General features: G+C 39.4%; 1 protein-coding gene across 1 annotated transcript in view; it reads left to right on the top strand.

Annotated features, from left to right (window-relative positions):
* FLT1 (fms related receptor tyrosine kinase 1) overlaps positions 1–18,559 on the top strand; it is a 66,648-nt gene extending 48,089 nt beyond the window's left edge. Inside the window, exons 9-13 of the mRNA XM_073583148.1 lie at positions 3,121–3,290; positions 3,380–3,536; positions 10,838–10,955; positions 14,490–14,598; positions 17,693–18,559. Coding sequence (XP_073439249.1) covers positions 3,121–3,290; positions 3,380–3,536; positions 10,838–10,955; positions 14,490–14,598; positions 17,693–18,075 — 937 coding nt within the window. The 3' untranslated portion in view covers positions 18,076–18,559. The remainder of the gene's footprint in view (positions 1–3,120; positions 3,291–3,379; positions 3,537–10,837; positions 10,956–14,489; positions 14,599–17,692) is intronic.
* Positions 18,560–18,768: the final 209 nt, after the last annotated feature.

Here is an 18,768-nt window from a genome sequence, read left to right as displayed (position 1 = left end):
TTCAATTACAACTGTGTAATTCTTTGTTTTACCAGCAGTGGCACTGTAGAGAAATAAAACACGTGGCTCCACAATTGATTGCTGGGGGTCCCGACATCAAAATGTCTTGTGATCAGCTTACCTTCTTGTAACCCTAAGAAATGAGGCTTGTTCAAAGTAGACAAATTCTTTAAGCCAACAAACTACGTACCTTAGGTTTGTCAACCATTGAAACTTTTATGTTTCACCAAGGGAAAACTGAAATGTCTTGAAGCTATTCCTTGAGATATTCCTGTGCCCAAAGGAACAAAATGTGTCAAATATGGTTATACAGTCATGGCCAAAAGTATTGACACCCCTGCAATTCTGTCAGATAATACTCAGTTTCTTACTGAAAATGATTGCAAACACAAATTCTTTGGTATTATTATCTTCATTTAAATTGTCTTAAATGAAAAAACACAAAAAGAATTGTCCTAAAGCCAAATTGGATATAATTCCACACCAAACATAAAAAAGAGGGCGGACAAAAGTATTGGCACTGTGCGAAAAATCATGTGATGCTTCTCTAGTTTGTGTAATTAACAGCACCTGTAACTTACCTGTGGCACCTAACAGGTGTTGGCAATAACTAAATCACACTTGCAGCCAGGTGACATGGATTAAAGTTGACTCATCCTCTGTCCTGTGTCCTTGTGTGTACCACATTGAGCATGGAGAAAAGAAAGAAGACCAAAGAACTGTCTGAGGACTTGAGAAACCAAATTGTGAGGAAGCATGAGCAATCTCAAGGCTACAAGTCCATCTCCAAAGACCTGAATGTTCCTGTGTCTACCGTGCGCAGTGTCATCAAGAAGTTTAAAGCCCATGGCACTGTGGCTAACCTCCCTAGATGTGGCCGGAAAAGAAAAATTGACAAGAGATTTCAACGCAAGATTGTGCGGATGTTGGATAAAGAACCTCCACTAACATCCAAACAAGTTCAAGCTGCCCTGCAGTCCGAGGGTACAACGGTGTCAACCCGTACTATCCATCGACATCTGAATGAAAAGGGACTGTATGGTAGGAGACCTAGGAAGACTCCACTTCTTACCCCGAGACATAAAAAAGCCAGGCTGGAGTTTGCCAAAACTTACCTAAAAAAGCCTAAAACATTTTGGAAGAATGTTCTTTGGTCAGATGAGACAAAAGTAGAGCTTTTAGGGCAAAAGCATCAACATAGAGTTTACAGGAGAAAAAAGAGGCATTCAAAGAAAAGTACACGGTCCCTACAGTCAAACATGGCGGAGGTTCCCTGATGTTTTGGGGTTGCTTTGCTGCCTCTGGCACTGGACTGCTTGACCATGTGCATGGCATTATGAAGTCAGAAGACTACCAACAAATTTTGCAGCATAATTTAGGGCCCAGTGTGAGAAAGCTGGGTCTACCTCAGAGGTCATGGGTCTTCCAGCAGGACAATGACCCAAAACACACTTCAAAAAGCACTAGAAAATGGTTTGAGAGAAAGCACTGGAGACTTCTAAGGTGGCCAACAATGAGTCCAGACCTGAATCCCATAGAACACCTGTGGAGAGATCTAAAAATGGCAGTTTGGAGAAGGCACCCTTCAAATATCAGGGACCTGGAGTAGTTTGCCAAAGAAGAATGGTCTAAAATTCCAGCAGAGCATTGTAAGAAACTCATTGATGGTTACCGGAAGCGGTTGGTCGCAGTTATTTTGGCTAAAGGTTGTGCAACCAAGTATTAGGCTGAGGGTGCCAATACTTTTGTCCGGCCCATTTTTGGAGTTTTGTGTGAAATGATCAATGTTTTGCTTTTTGCTTCATTCTCTTTTGTGTTTTTTCATTTAAGACAAATTAAATGAAGATAATAATACCAAAGAATTTGTGTTTGCAATCATTTTCAGGAAGAAACTGAATATTATCTGACAGAATTGCAGGGGTGTCAATACTTTTGGCCATGACTGTATATAGACCCACTAAAAAAAAGACTAAGGATCTAAATTTATGCTTAGTCATCCACGTGAGTTATTTCCCATGCAATGAACGCAGGGGTCAAATTATTAGGGGTTAAGAAGGGGATTTGTGTGAAAATAAGACATTTATTTTTCACAAATGTTCCGAATTCCATGTTCTAAAAATAGTTATGTTTTTTTTCGGAGTTTGTAAGTTCTATCCGTAAAATGAGGGTCGCCTGGGTGGTTGAACTCTGCTATTAATAGAGTATTTTCTTGTAGTAGAACAGAGAAACATAATGTTTGTATTAAAGAAATAGGATAATTTATAACATCCATGTGCAACATGCTCAATGCAGCGTACAATCGTGTTTTATAATTTCATTGTCCTTTCAGTCATTCGGCATAGGAGCATGGTAGAAATGCATGAAAACTATTTGATCTGAGTTTTTTTAACCTCTCCAGTCATTAAAGTAAACCTGTCAGTGGGATTTTGCTACGTAAACTACAGACACTGTCAGGTTGTCAGTGTTAAACTGCTTAAAATGATACCTGAGGTGAAGAGATCCATCTTGTGGTTCTTGTGTAATCAGTGTTAGGTCTTGTGGTTCTTGTGTAATCAGCGTTAGAAGTTTGCAGTTAATGATATGTCCGTGCTCCAGGGCGGAACTGTAGGCAGAGTCTTATCTTCCTGCTCTAGGCCAGAGAAGCCAAGGAAAAACTCTGCCCACAGGCCTCCCCGAAGCACAAACATGTTCCTCATCATAGAGACAGACTGTTTGTGCTTTGTGTCAAACAACGTCAATGTGAATAAGGGCAGAATAAGGACAGGACCTCAACTGAGACACCCATGGGAAGCTAAATAGATGGAATACTTAGCTCAGAAAGTACAAGAGATTACAGCAAAACAAAAAAACTGAGCTGGACTGTAAGCTGGTTTACGTGTAAAGTGTATAAGCATGTTCACACATGAAAGATTTTAGCATTTTTTATGGTAAGAATAGTAGTACAGTTTTTGACATCAAAAACCAACAGAGCTTGAAGAATGTCAACAAGGATAATCTGAGAATATGTCATTCAGCACGAAAGCCCATCACTGTGGGCTATAAAGATTTATCACCAGTGAAATGAATTGATATGAGAAATGTTTAGGCTGCTTTGCCAAATTTGTCCCCTTTTTTTCATAGGTGGAAAAATAACTTATTGGCGGCAGACAAGTGTGCGCGGTACATAATACACAATGATGTCTTAACTATAAAGGATGTTGCTGAAGAAGATGCAGGAGAGTACACAGTGTCGTTGAAACTGAAGCAGTGGAATCTTGTAAAAAATGTTACCATGACCCTCATAGTTAACGGTACGTTGCTTGCCCTTTTCTGTTTTGTCACAACTCAAGGTACTGGTCAATGGGCTCCTGTTCTGATCAATTTTTCTTCTATTTTACAGTAAAGCCGAGAATTTATGAGAATTCTATGACAGTTCTAGAACCACAGCCATACACACTGGGCAGCAGGCAAACACTGACATGTACAGTATATGGAGTTCCACCGCCCAGAATTACATGGACGTGGCATCCATGCATGCGAAACCTCTTTGACTCAAGGTGGGTAGATAAATGATATTTATAAGAATCTGTGGAGATACTTTCATCAACTTCTAGTTTGAAAATAGATTGGAATACAAAATTAGCAATTTCATTGGCACCTTTACATTTCCATTGTGCCAGTTTGTGTGGATCATTCTGACAATTAGCGTCTGATCTCTGGGACCTTCACTGATAGGATCCCCTTTGATGATTAGAAGAGGATTTATGAGCCTCCATTTCTCCTCATTTCACAGCTATGTTGAGGAACAGTTTAAATGGAGTGGTTGTCCATTGAGTGTCTATGGGGTTGTTGGAGACACCAAGTGCAGCACTTTGTGGGACAATCTATCTAAGCTCTTGAGTTGTCTTCACTGATCCAACACCGTAAATCCAAGTCTATGTAGCTCCTTAATACAGAATTGCAAAGCCTCCGTGTTTTGGCATATGGTGCCCCATATTTTCCTTTTTATTAGCGGATGATATCATGATTCGTGTGAATGTTTGTGTGCTTCATACATGGATGGAGATATAAGAAGGTAGAGTATAGGTCGATAGCAGTGTATGTATGGCATAACATGGATTTGTACAACATGGATATGAGATCCATGTGTTTGAGTTGTTGGTCACACCTCCAGTAGGACCTGCTCCTGTGAGGTCTGCTTCTGTCACCAGGTATTCATTCTGCGGGCGGCACTGGTGTTAGAAGAGATGTTGGAACCATAAGCTCTGGATGCCAGACTTTGTCCAGGCACTTAGATTTGGGTGGCTGGGACCTGCAGTGTTGTCTAGTCTGACAGTATGGGGGTGTTTGCTGTGCAGTTGGAGTTATCAGCTCCCTGCTCCAGCCAATTGGAGAGCACCACACCCTACTAAAGCTTCCATCCTGCTGCTGGAAGCTGCCAGATATAGCTTTGTGCTTCATTGGTTTAGATCTGTTGTTTCTGCTCCTGTGCTGTATTTGTGTTTTCCTGATTGGATGTCAGGTTTTTATTGATTTTGTACATTGCCGCCCTTTTGGTTTTGACCCAGCTTCCTGACTATCTCCATTGCCATTTTGTGCCATCGAAAAGCAGCCAAGTGTGTGGCCCTTGCCCAGAGACCCCAGTGTAAATACAAATTCCTGTATAGATGTTAAAGGGTAATGGCCAGGGCTACCCCAGGGCTCTGCGAAATGGAGTAGCTTGCGCCAAGTCTGTTCGTAGTAGCCATTTTAGAACTGCCAGACGAACACTGACAGAGCCTCCTTACGTTGTCTAAAGAACAAAAGAAGTGATAGTCACTTTACCAATCCCTCGCTTCTCCCCTTCCAAAGCTGTCCGGGTCCCAAAATGGTCTCTACTTTCTGGTGCCAGTCTCAACACATAGGAAATGCCCACTTAGTCAATGACAAGCTGCAGCGAGAACCTGCCTTTGCCTGTATTTGGCTAAGATGGGACCTGGAAGAAGAGATCTGTAGGAGACCTGGTCAGCCTCAGAACATCGATGAGGGCAAGTATGGATTAGTTTAGATATTTTTTATATTTCTTTGAGCTCGTTTCCTAAATTATTTCCCCACTGGAAAACCATTTTAATTGATTAAGTCTTGTCTCCTGTTGAGGTCCACATCGTGAAGCGCCACTGACATATGTGAGGTTTTATGACCTGAGAACCAAGGTACGGTACAATAAGCATTCTCCACCATACACACATATTGACGAAATTACAGTATTGAGTAAATATTTGTAAAGTTCCCTGCTGCCTGTGATCAAGATGGAGATTGGCTGTGGTTATTTTTCTAATTACTCAGACAAAGCCTTATAATGGAATATTAAGCCCTTCAATCCAGACTGGAATTTGATGTTAAGAAAAAAATAAAAATAAAACTTCCTTGCCCAATTCCCCATCTGGTTTTAATGTGTACGGCTGAGAAAATATTTTTTTTGTTGTTTTATTATTTTTTTTATTTTTTAACTAAAACTCCTGTAATTATATCATCGTTCTTTTTTTCCAATATTGTATAAACAAACCAAAAAAATTACAACAACAGGAAACAATATTTCATTTTCCAAAGGCCTCCCGGGGATCTAATAGTAGATATTAGAAATAAAATGTTATTACATCTGCTTTGTTTAACCGGGGCGAGCGTTCCAGTAATACAGATATAGAGGTATATAAAAAAAAAAATCCAATTCCTAAGGCCTTGGCCTGAGAGTCTGTGAGTAGATGACTTGGTGCTGTTTATGGCACAGGGTGGTCTGTACAGTGCATGAGAAATCACAGGAAATCGGAAATGACCCAGATACATTGTATGCACGGATGCAGTAAGCCCCTAATGTAGGAGCTGTGATTAATCTTATAATCTAAAGGGGTTTTCTGGGGATTTAATACTTATAATCTATCATCAATACTGGAACAGTGGGTGTCAGACTCTCAGCCTGCTGATCGATCAACTGTTCACGAAAAACTGGGGTCCAGTACGATGCAATTGTGCAGTGGCTATGAATGGTACGACAAGGTCTCATTCAAGTGTAAGGGAGCTTGCAGTACCATTCATGGCCACTAGGCAATGTATGGAGCTGTGCGCTACTGCCCCTTGAGCAAGCTAATCAGTGGGATTCCTAGAATTAGATCTCACACTGACCTGACATTGATGTTATCCTAAGGATAGGTCATCAATAATAACGTTTCAGAAATTCTATGTATTTGTAAAAAAATAAAAAGCTTTTTTTTTTTTTACAGAGCTTCACGCAGTGCAAATTTTTATAAAAATGTATATATTTATATTTTATATATAATATATTGTATATTTATGAAAAAATATATATGCAACTTTTGGACCAATTTAAGAATTACATAATGACATATTCTTATTAGGAAATTAATATCTAATAATGCTATATTCGTAAACGGCCATTTCGGCACTAAAAATGGGAAAAAACATTAATTATAGAAGATATTTTCTTCCGAGCAAAGGAATATTCTAATAATTGCATCATTTTAATATGATAAATAAATGGCGTTGTACTTTGTTTAGCAAGAAAGTGATTTCTTATAAGGCAAGGGGCTGTCTACGGTACTGAAACTACGGTCATTTACCCTGAAGTTTGAGAAATAAGATACCTATTCAATCCATAATGGAATATTACTAAAATAAATAAATACAAATAATAATGAATATTATTCAAAAAAGAATAATAAATACGAATTAATGAAGGTCTAATGTCCAATGAAGAAGAATTTATGAAAGGAATGAAATAATATAATAAAAAGATAATAAAATTATTGTAATAAAATACATTTGCCAAGAAGTATATCTGTCTGATAGATCCCTAGGACTGTATATATATATATATATATATATATATATACACACACACACATACACATATTATATACATGTATATACTGTATATATACCCTTTTGTAACAGATCATATGCTTAAATGTAGTGATGAGCGATTCTGCAAAAATTGTAATAGCAGATTTGCTCGAGTTTGTGCTGGAAATTTGCTTTGTGTCAAAGGAATTTGATGCACCTCCAATATGTATTATGCTTTGGGTTTCTCCAGGTCATATAACATGATAACTATAGTTACAAAAATATATATACTCATTTAGGCCTTACCTCTCCCACCGTGCAGCTCCGCTCACTAGGCCATCTTCAGAGATTTCCAGAACCCGCTATCTTTTCAACTTCCTGCAGTAACTCTTGGCCTTGCGACATCTTAATATGGGGCTTAGTCAACTGAGAATCCACCAAAGATGCCACGAGCAGGAATACGCCATAGATGACCAGGCGCAGGAATGCATTAAAAAAAATTGTAGAATGAAAACTGGACCACAGAAGACGACCAGATCAAAGCGCTTCGATGCGCCGGAACAAATGAAGGCCGGGAGAGTTTAGTTTTTTAAAAAAAAGTTTCATAACCCCTTCCAATCCCTCTAAAAAAACATCAAAATGGTGCAAAAAATCAAATAGTAAAAAATTCTTATTTGGATGAATCAGAGTTTTTGTAAAAATTCGAGAAGAATTCAGCTTACCACAATACGCTTGACGGATCTATTCCTAAAAGTATTTGGAGGAGTGTAACTGTAGTGGGTGCAACTGTTGTATCAGTCTTGGAGATTAAGGAGCCCAAATGGTCCTTTTGCCCTATAAATGTTGTGGGCTCTTGTAGATTGTACATTGGGTCCCTTCGGCCTCAGGTAGGAGGTTTTTTTTTACAGTAAGTGGTATGCGTTTTTAACTGACATCCCTAGTGGGAGGAATAATATTGAGCGTGCCGATCATTGGGAACTATGTTTCGTTCACCACGGCTCGATCACTTAGCTCATTTATAACGGCGCACGAGTACTATATACAATTGTCATGTAATACACGCTTACCCCGGAAAAGCTTTTCATTCAGCAGTTATAATTATATTGTTCTATTGTGTTTGGCATGCTTTCTAGAAATGGCAGCAGCAGCTCTTAAAAATGGCTGAGAACACAGGGAGTGAACTGAGTGAAGTATCTCGAGGACAGTGTTACAGCTAAAGGTTGATAACAGTGGCTTGGTCCAGAATAGGCCATGGGAGCCGTCTTATCTCCCTTTGGCAGGAGGTGTTCGGAGCTTCCTGTGCGAAATCAGGAGCGTATGCTGCTTTCCTCTTCTTGTTTGGCTTCCTCCCCAATACAAGACCGTTCCCAGCACTGCTGTTATCTTTGCATCTTCAAACATGGCACAATTTACTTCCTTAAAAGCTTTATGTATTCTTATGGGTCGCGTTATATCCCCCAATCATGCATTAACTCTTGCAGCGAAGAAGAGCTAACCAGAAAGCGCACTGTATTGTAGTCAAGGGATAACATTTATGACCAACCAACGCAGTCCAATGATAAGGTCCAATGGAACCAAACAGCTTTTTATGGACTATATAAGTAAAAAAAAAACAAATAGTTAGAAGATTCACAGTGTCCTTCTCATCAGAGGGTTAACACGTGAATTCCTGGTGGAAGTGTGGAATTGCTCGAAGAACTTTGAAAAAATAATTGCAGGGGCTCTCGACTTCCTGCTACTGTGTACTACCAGATTTATGGTCGTCTTCCTCCTCCTCATCTCCTTCTTGGTTTATAATATTAAAATAGAAATGATGACTTCTGTTAAAGTCTATCCCTCCTCATTCATGGCAAACAGAAAGAAAAACACAATACTTTGGTCAAGGACAGGCTGTCGGAAAGTCAAGAATAAATAATCCAAATCCCAAGCCACTTTCCTCCCTTTCAAAATACTTTTAACCAAGAAAGACTTTGCATCAAGGAAGGAATTCGGTGGCTTGGGCATCCTTCGAAGTATAATGAGGTCTGCTACTTTCTTGACCTTTTCGGAATGGAAAGCAATAATGTATCTACAAGGACAATAACTTGTGAAATTATTGTTGTGTTTCCATGGTTTAGGATGTAAAAATGAAAATCCAGTTAATAAAACACTCAAGACAAGGCAAGATACCTAGGAGGAACATAATGTAAGGTCTTACTTCCCACATTTCTCTTATCGAGTGGCTTAACTTGAAGCTCATGGGCCCCAATGGAAATTCTCCATCATGGGTATTTAAAAGTATTAGACTTCTCATAGGGGCCAAATAGACCTCCAGAGCCTCGATGCCACGGCAGCCCATGTACCCACTCTAGTTATGGCCTTACTGTTGCCTTAACAAATGGTCCTTATATATTGCAAATGTAAATTGTAGAAGTTCTGCTTTTTGGGATGTTTCTAAGAGGTTTTGAGGGTTCCATGGAGGTTTGCCAACTCCTTGCATGGTCACTACCTGTTTTCCACACTAGCCATCTAAGTTTACTCTAGCGTGGCAGTTTTTGTGACGGTTTCTGGGTGGATCAGCCTTAAATTCTGGGAATGAATGGGTGGAGATATGGTAGACTGTGTAGGAGGTCATGACCTCTCTGGAATGTTTCTGGGCATAAGGATTACTTGGTATCAGGACATAGCGATGACCATGGTCTCATGTAGGTGCCACTGTTCCAACTTCAGCCTAGAAATGTTCCACCACACTCCTTCTGAGATCTGGCAATAGTCAGGACTTTGTAAAATCAACTTTGGTGGATTTAACACCTTGAGTTGGATTGCTGCTGACTAATGGTTTGGTGTGACAGTGTTGGAAAAAAACAGCTCACTCTGCTCATACGTGAAGCCAATCTCAGACCAACTCTTCCTGGTGACATCACTATGCTTCTACATGACTCTCAGGAGCAATCACTGGGTGAATTTCCATATGACTTGCACTTCCACTAATTCTATTACGGTGCTTCCCATTTCTGATTTTGTACTTTTAGCTTTTAAAGAGTTTTTACATTTTTGTTGTTTATGCTTTTTAATGTTAAATCCAGGAGTTTTTTTCTTATTACAAAAGTTTAATGCAGTCAACATATGGTGATATAAAAATGTCACAACTGAATGAGAGTAGTTTGCAAGAATGCATAGAAATACTAATAACACAAGCATTATAGATATGAAGGTATCCCATATAAAGCAATGGGAACCTTGAAGAATCAGAATAATCTCACTCCTCCATCAGTGAATACCCAGATACTGTATATTTTCAGAGAAGCCTTGGTGCATAGAATAGATTCTACTTCGCCCACACTAGTGTAGAACAACTACTCCGAAAACAGTTTTCTATTTAAAGGATTGTTAGTATAAAAGACCCATTTTTGTAACATTCTAATATGGAATCTTGGGTTCATAGATTCCCCTCTGAAGAACCTGTGTCTGCAGTCTAACTTGCTTTGATAAACACAGATTTGAGCTGTTTGTCAGAGAATCATGAGTTGAGGAGGTGAAGATGGAGATAGGGGGAGTGGCTCATATGTGGAGAAAGAATAATGCTTCCCTCTAGGGACTTGGTACATTTTTGTATTAACAAATAGTCCAATGTTTCCACAAGGAATGTGTAATGCTTTGTTTACCCTGTGGTGGTGCTATAGAGTAATTGAACATGTCATCTAGTTTCACGTCCAGCTGATCCCAGTAATTAGCCTAGAAATTTGGGAAAAACTCAAATTGAAGAGGCGAAGGTGGGTACAGGGAGTGGCTCATAAGTGGAGAAATAAGCCTATTTCTTTGATAACATACATTAAAAAGCCTCTCATATGGATTTGTGTTGATATTTAGTTATTTATTTGCATTACTCATTCATACAAAGTTTGTTAAATGACAAGTGACCATTTAAACAAGGTCCTTTATTTGAAAGAAGCCTTTCAGTAATAAACAACTTGCTCATTGACCAAGCCATTCTAAATATATGTACAATGTGTGACTTATTCTTTTTTTTCTTCTCTTACAGGTGTGATTTTCACTCTGATAGTTTCATTCCTCTTATTGTTGGAAAAAACAGCACTGGCATGGGAAATAAGATTTATAGTATCACAGAACGTACACGTCTGATCGAGGGGAGAAACAAGGTAATAAACCAATATATTTAATTTAATAGAGATTATTTTTCAAATGAAAGTAATAAAACAAAAAAAATTATTTTATTTCCAATTAATTACTCAATATGCACACCTACCTATAACTAGAGATGAGTGAATCTTTCCAAATTTGAATTCACCAGCTTTGCAAAATTTTCGCAAGAAATTTGATTTGAAATAAACCAATTTGCACAGAATCAAAAGTGCTGGAAAGTCTCCAATTTCCCTTAAAATATTTAAGACACTCTTCTCCTTTCCTCACACACTAATCCTCTTCACTACTGTGCTGTCACACATTATCTATCTCACCCTGAAAGAGGCTTCCAACGGTGTACGGCGCGGAAACACAACTCCTGCCCGTTGTTCAAAAGCGGTAATCCAAAAAAAAAGAGTTTTCCAAGTGATTTCCAAATTAAAAATATTCATGAGCTTTATTCCAAAAGTGGTAAAAGTGACAATCCCAGGTCCAGTCAAACAGTAAATTAATTTTTCCAACGCGTTTCAGACCAAAACTATGTCCTTATTCATGTATTAAACTAGTTAGGAACATTCCTTGTTTAAATAGAAAAACAAGACATGTTCCTTACTAGTTTCATCCATGAATAAGGACATAGTTTTAGTCTGAAACATGTAGGAATATTCATATCGTGTTTGGAAGTACCTGGGATTGTCACTTTTACTACTTTTGGAATAAAGCTTCTAAACATTTTTAAAGAAAACTACTTGTAAAACTCTTTTTCTTGGATTACTGCTTTTGTACACTGGGCAGGAGGGGTGTTTCTGTACCAGACACTTTTGGAAGCTTTTTTCAGGGTGAGCGGGTTCATATATGTTTCATAGATAGTGTGTGACAGCATAGTAGTGAAGAGGATTAGTGTGTGCATTCTCTCCCTATCTCTGTGGCTCACCTGTGAGCCGTGACACCCTCTAACTATTTAAAATTACCAGGAATTGGCTGCTGCCTTTCCTGCTGCTGCTTTTATACAGGCTATGATAGTCCCTTCAGACTGGTTCTGATCTATCACGTGATCTGATGGCTACCCAGCCTTGCTCGAGGTTGTGAGATCCTTCTCTGACAGATAGAAACTTCTGCAATGTGTAAAATGCCGAAGGTCATTTTAGATGATTCGTGCAAAGCTAATTGTAAATTGTTCAAACACACCAAATTTGGCGAATTCTTAAAAATTCAACACAAATTTGCTTTGCTTTGAATCTCTACCTATAACCTATATACCTGCCTTTGAGGCTTTGAATTGCAATCATGATCAGAAAACTTCTAAGATCTATGTAAACTTGTACTTGGAGAAACAGCTTTGGTCAAAAGATTTAGACAGAGTCTTTTCTATTATTCCGCCTGTAAATTTAGGAATAAATTGATACCTGGGTGTTAGCATTTCCCGTAGCTTTTGCATAAAACCTGAAAAACTGATTGGCCAGCATCCTACTATGTAGGGAATCCTCGTTTCCCTCCTCTAGTAACACTTTGACATGAAAATACAAAAAATTTGTAAAAACAGGCACATTGGGAGAGTAAACATTTCCTCCTTAAGTGTACTATATTCATTCTTAGTCTTATTCCTTTGGGTGATGGAAATATCTATGATTTGCTTTGAATTTTTGACCCTTTCTGTGTTTACCGTGCCAGAATAAAATTTGGACTGGAGCAGGTGAAGGATGAGAAATGTGTCCTATTATGACTAACTCATTAAGGTCTTACAGGAATGACAGCTATTGAGATTTCCTCTTAGTAATTTCTGGGCTCGCATTGCGAAATGGAGAGGATCATTGAAACAGTCAATGACACAAGTGTTGTACTTACCTCTAATATATCAACTTCCACTTGTCTTTCATGACTAAGTTCCCACACCCCAAACACTTATATTCGCACGTCTCATATCTGTATCAATGTTCTCACTTTTCGCCTCGGCTAATTTTAGTGTCCAGTGGGTACGTGACGAGAAGTGTATTGTGTGTCATCCGTAGAACGACCGTCTGTACTTCCCTTCTTCTCTTCCACGTGTCGTGTTTAGAACTCTAAGGGTCATAATGTGAATCCCGCCATGAACGTGCTTCATGCTAATGCTCTGACAGTGACTATACGTAGATCGACCATTGTTATGTTTTTCTTATATATTCACCTTTAATACTCTCTTTCATTGTTGTATAGCACAGGATTATTTTACTAATATCTAATTTACGGTATTTTTCTTTTATTCTATTTACTGTTTCCGTCTGGAATACAAGTTATTGTATTGTATATGTAAACTTGGAAAAGCCGCTTTAGGTTTTCTGCAGCGGTTTTACAGAAGAGTCAGATAACTACATATAACCACAAATCTTAGGCTTTATAGTAGCACTGAGATATTTTTCTAATAACTCGTATTATAGGTTTTAAAGTAGAGATAACCCGAGAAGAAGGAAACTTAAAGGAGTCTATTAGCACACAATGACTGTTCAAACCAAGCACAGTCACTCGGTGCACCCCTGGTGTGGCCAAGCAGTTCAGTGCACTCTCTGCCCTTCTCTGGCTCCTGTAAACACATTTAAAGGGGTTTTTCCACAAACAAGGTGCATTATAATCAATCGATCGTAGAATAAAAATAAACTACAAAATTGGATGTGTTAAAAAAAAAATGTTCCTGTGCTGAAATAATCTTATAAATGTGCCCCTGCTGTGCACTGTGTAATGGCTGTGTCTGACCGTACAGGGACATGGTCTGATCATACCACAGCTCCTGGGCAGGGGAGGAAGCAAAAGAGTATACAGACAGGACAGTATAGGATCACAGATGATAATTTGTGTGAGGTACATTTTTTTAACCAGCTGTGATCCTGTGCTGTAATGGCTGTATACTCTTTTTTGCTTCCTCCTCTGCCCAGGAGCTGTGGTATGATCAGACCATGTCCCTGTACGGTCAGACACGGCCATTACACAGTGCACAGCAGGGGCACATTTATAAGATTATCTCAACACAGGAACATTTTATTTAAACACAATTATTATTAAGATCGATTGATTGAAGTGCACTTTGTTTATAGGAATACCCCTTTTAGGCCACATGCACATGTTGAGAATTTGGTGAGTTTTTTTTACCTCAGTATTTGTAAGCCAAAATGGGACTGCAGACTTGTGAATCCTCACATCGCCTGCACTGCAAGCTGTGAGGACTCTCCGGTGCTGGTGCGGCGGGTATGTGATTGCAAGTAGGTAGATTTTTTCATGCGGTCATGTGCTGACTAGATTGGCATGAGAGAGACAAGGCATGTCTAGTTGGAATGTGCCCGGAAGTATGCATAACACCTACTGGCGGTCACAGGACTACCTGCTCGGCACCGGAGAGTTCTCACAACTCGCAGTGCACGCGATTTGGGGATTCACAAGTCTACAGTCACATAGAGTGACGGCAGAATTGTATCCTAATACCAGACAATCCTTTTAACTGTGCACACTGAATCATACACTTGCAAAATAAATGCTTTAATAGTTAATAGAGTAGAATCTGACTTTTTCTTCTTTTTTTTCAGACCGCTGGGACACTTGTCATAGATGATGCGTCGGTCTCTGGTGTCTATGCCTGCACTGCCGCCAATAAATTAGGAAATGAAAGAAGAGATATACATTTCTATGTCTCTGGTAAGAGCGCATTGCACTTTCCTAATATTATTATGATTTCAAAATTCTAATATTTACTGAAGCTATTTAATCTTGTTCAATTTTTTTTTTGCATTTCATTACTTTTATTATTGACTAATTTACGATGACCTAAAAAAATATATATTTGGACGTGGAGGAGATGCTCTTGCGCTTCACGTCTCACATCGGCATGTTTTCCCACTCGGTACCAATAGTTGGAGGTTTTCCTTTTGACTCCAAATTGCTGTTTTCCGCTGGATATTGATGTTTTGACTGCACTCCTCTACCTCAGCATGGGCTACAGGACGTGCCTTTGTAGGTGGTCATGTAACAATCTGTCTGAGAGTTGTATAAGTCAAGACTCACAATAGGGACAGGGAGGTAAAACATGCCCAAATTGTTCACCGTCTGAAGCATTCACTGCGGTCCAAGTACATCAAACTGGAGTAACCTGTGAAAGGTCCTTTCTTGTCCGATTGCTGGCAGACAGCAGGACTGTGGGTGTGTTTGCAATTACCTAGGGTGAAACAGGAACAGAGCAGCCTTATCTCCTTGGCTTCCCAATGTCACAAAACTACATTTTATTTTGAGATTCCTGGTGGCCCTTGGCAAAGATAAACAGCATCTTCCATCAGGAAACCTGGGAGCGAATTCCACAGGAAGTTTCAAATCACTTAAGTAAATAAAACTATTATATATCACTGTGGCGGCCGTGCAGCTGAGCGTCACATTGATCTCAGGCTTAAGGTGTAGGAACTTGGAGCAAATAGATTCTTTTTTTTTTTGTACGTTCTTTGTCCCGAATCCAGAAGCTTCCACTATACATCCAAAATGTTCTTCACAGGGTTTTTTGTTTATTCCCCAAAATGTCTAGACACTCTGAAAAAGTTATGGAACTTTCTAATATCTTTTGGAGTCCACTTTTCAATCCACTGCATTGTTAACTTATAAGTTTACCATCAGTGAATGAGCACCTGTGTAAAGAAGTCTGTCACCAGATCAAAAGTGTCCAGTTTTTGTTGTTATTTTATTCCTGCTGCTCCTCTGAGTATTTTTTTTTATCTGTTTTATGGTTATTTAGTGTTTTTTTATGGTCTTTACTAAGGTGCCGTTATGTATGATTATGCAGAGTAGTGTAAAGACACAGAGAATCCTCCGATCTCTTGGTAAAGACCATTGAAATTAGGACTAAATAAAAAGGCACATAAATCTGGAATCATATGCCAGATTAAAAAAAAAAAAAAAAAAAAGAATGACAATGCGGGAGCAGCGGGAATAATATAAGAGCAACAATTGGCCACTTTTGATCTGGTCTCTTTAAGGCTAAGACTACACAGTAACACTGGTCACGAGACTTGAAAATTCTAAAGATTGTGTATGAAGTCTCCTGGTGACCAGTCACCTATGTAGATGTGTCATTCACAATCAGTTCAATTGTGTTTCATCTTTGGTCAATACTCTTAAGAGACTTTGGCTCCTAAACTTGCAAGTTGTGTACCATTTGCGGTTTGCATGTAAAAATCAGATTTACCAAGCATGTAATGCCAGAACGAAAAGATACCAAGGCTGAAACCATGCAAAGGTGCAGTATAGATACGGTAAAGGAGTTGTCTTGTTTCAATCTTTTGTAAACCATTAGCTTACAGACGGATAAACGAGCAAACTGAGCTTTAAAGTGAATCTGAGAGCAGATACATGCTGCCCAATCCGTGGGCAGCATGTATTAGGCCCTGACTGTATGAACCCAGCCAGGTATGTTTGACTCTGAAATGCTACAGTGCTTCAGAGGAAAACAGTCTTCATGAGCCACCCGACAGGAGGGTCTCCGGCAGCTTTTGCCTCCCGTCCCCTGCCTATGGCAGAGACCTGTCAATCCAGGACAGCAGAGAAAAGCATCCAGGACCACCTGTCCGACTAGTTTACAGCACAATTTTGGTCCCCGGCGGCTTTTAAAAGGGTATTCCACTACCAGGACAACCCCTTCTTAAACTAAATGTTTGGCCCCGATAAAATAATAAAGCTTATACTCCAGTGCCAGCTCCATTCTTGCGGTGTTGGCACTCACTCTCCCCTGAGCTGCGATGTGGTGTTGTGACACATGATGCCTGGCACCCAGTCAACGCTGGCGTTATTGTCTCCGCCTTCGGACAAACTGAACATGAAGAGGAGCTGAGGATCAGCTGCAGTCCAGACTTCCTCTTCATGTTCAGTTTTTCCAAAGACAGAGACAATAACGCCAGCACCGATTGGGCGCCGGGCATCACGTATCACAACACCGCATCGCAGCCTCGGGGAGAGCGAGTGCTGGCACCACTGGAACTGCACCAGGACGGGAGTTGAGTATTGAAAAACAAAGTTGAGTATTTACTTTAAGAAAGGGATGTCCTAGTAGCGGACAACTCCTTTATAGTATGTTTTTTCTCTGAGATGCCGCAGCGTTTCAGAGTCAAACATACCTGGCTAGGTTCTTTCAGCCAGTGCCTCATATATGCTGCTCAGTTTATTATTTTATCAGTATACAAATTTATTGACTACACAAAATTTAAATAAGAAAACCCCTTTAATTGGAAGTGTAAGACAACTTAAAATCTGACTTTTCTACCCATAATAACCAAATAGCCCTTAGTAAAAGATTCACACAGGCCCATGTGTCTGTCCATATGCTTTGAGCTCGGTTCAGCATCAGTGAGGAGAAATATACTGAGCATGAAACACAAAGGTCTTGAACCTGCAACCAAAATGGGAGAAATCGGGGTCTTGCAGCTGCATATTCCCTTCTACCCATAGAACATTCAGTGGACCTACATGTGTCTGAGGGAAAGGGGTTTGGGAGGTATAACTGTACAGCCAAAAGCGTTTAAAGGACTATTGACTTCTTAACACAGATTTTGTGGGACTTGTTTTGCTCTTGAAATTACAGTATATACACTCATCCAAGGAAATTGAATCCAAACCAAATGCAGATTGCCAGATGTAAAATTTGCCTGTATACTCCACCATGTATTAATGTCATATTCTGCAGAAATTGCCGACTAATTAAATTTGACCGGAATGTTGCATGGGTTTTATGTATACATTTTTTTAACTCTTACAGATGTCCCCAATGGATTCCATATAAGCGCCGACAGGTTGGCAAAAGAAGGTGAAAACATGACCCTAACATGTTCCGTCAGCAAATATCTTTACACAAACATCAGTTGGATTTTACGCAGTAGAGTCGGAAATCGAACAGTAAACCACAGCATCAGTAAGCACCGAAATGCAGTCACAACTGAGTATTCTACGATTCTAACCGCGGTCATCCAGAACGCGACACGAACCGACTCAGGAATCTACGAGTGTAGAGCGACCAACACCTTCACCGGGGACGTCATGTCTCAGAGCAAAGACGTTACCATCAAAGGAGAACATAGTAGTAGGAAAAGTCACTTATCACGGACCTCTAAACAGAAAAGAAAATTATATAACAGAAAGTAGCACAGCCCAATAAAAAAATGACTCAAACCCATTGTTCTGAAAGATTGTGATTGAAAATCAAAGGTACTGAATATACTTCCTGGAAGGACTGGAGAAATGGCTGCGGATGTATGGAGCAGTGGCTACACGCCAGTGCAGACCACATTCTTATCATTCTCTACTGTATCGGAAGCCATTTATATTTTTGGAAAAAGAAAAACAGTCCAAATATGGAAGATAGAGATAACGTTCAAAGATTATTCAGCAGATTTACTCCAGTACACAAGTGTAGAATATAGTACTGAGGAGGAACATAGCATGTCTAGTCAACCTAGGCCAGATCTGTGGCACATTTTGTAAGGGTTAGGGTTACTTTTACTTTATTTTGTCTGAAGACAGACGTCATGTACCAAAAATGTAATTGAAATCTCAGGTTTGGAAAATGGAAAAATTCTAATGATTTAATGGGAATATACGAAGTAAAAAAAACAACAATGGAACAATTTTTCAACTTTGAATATCTTGGTTTCCATATGAATTAATATTGAATTGTCGATTGCCTGGTAGCTATAATGCACCTTACTGATTGAGCTGCTATATTACAGTGTCAGGAGGATCTGCTTTGGAGTGCTATGTATAGGAAGACGATCCAGAATTGAAGGTGAACCACTTATGATGAATGGAAGCCATTGTAGGATTATGGAACCCTTTTTT

Source organism: Dendrobates tinctorius, unplaced genomic scaffold (assembly GCF_039654945.1).
Source record: "Dendrobates tinctorius isolate UK_male_01 unplaced genomic scaffold, ASM3965494v1 ptg000075l, whole genome shotgun sequence".
Lineage (NCBI taxonomy): Eukaryota > Metazoa > Chordata > Amphibia > Anura > Dendrobatidae > Dendrobates > Dendrobates tinctorius.
This window is presented reverse-complemented; position numbering and strand designations above follow the sequence as displayed.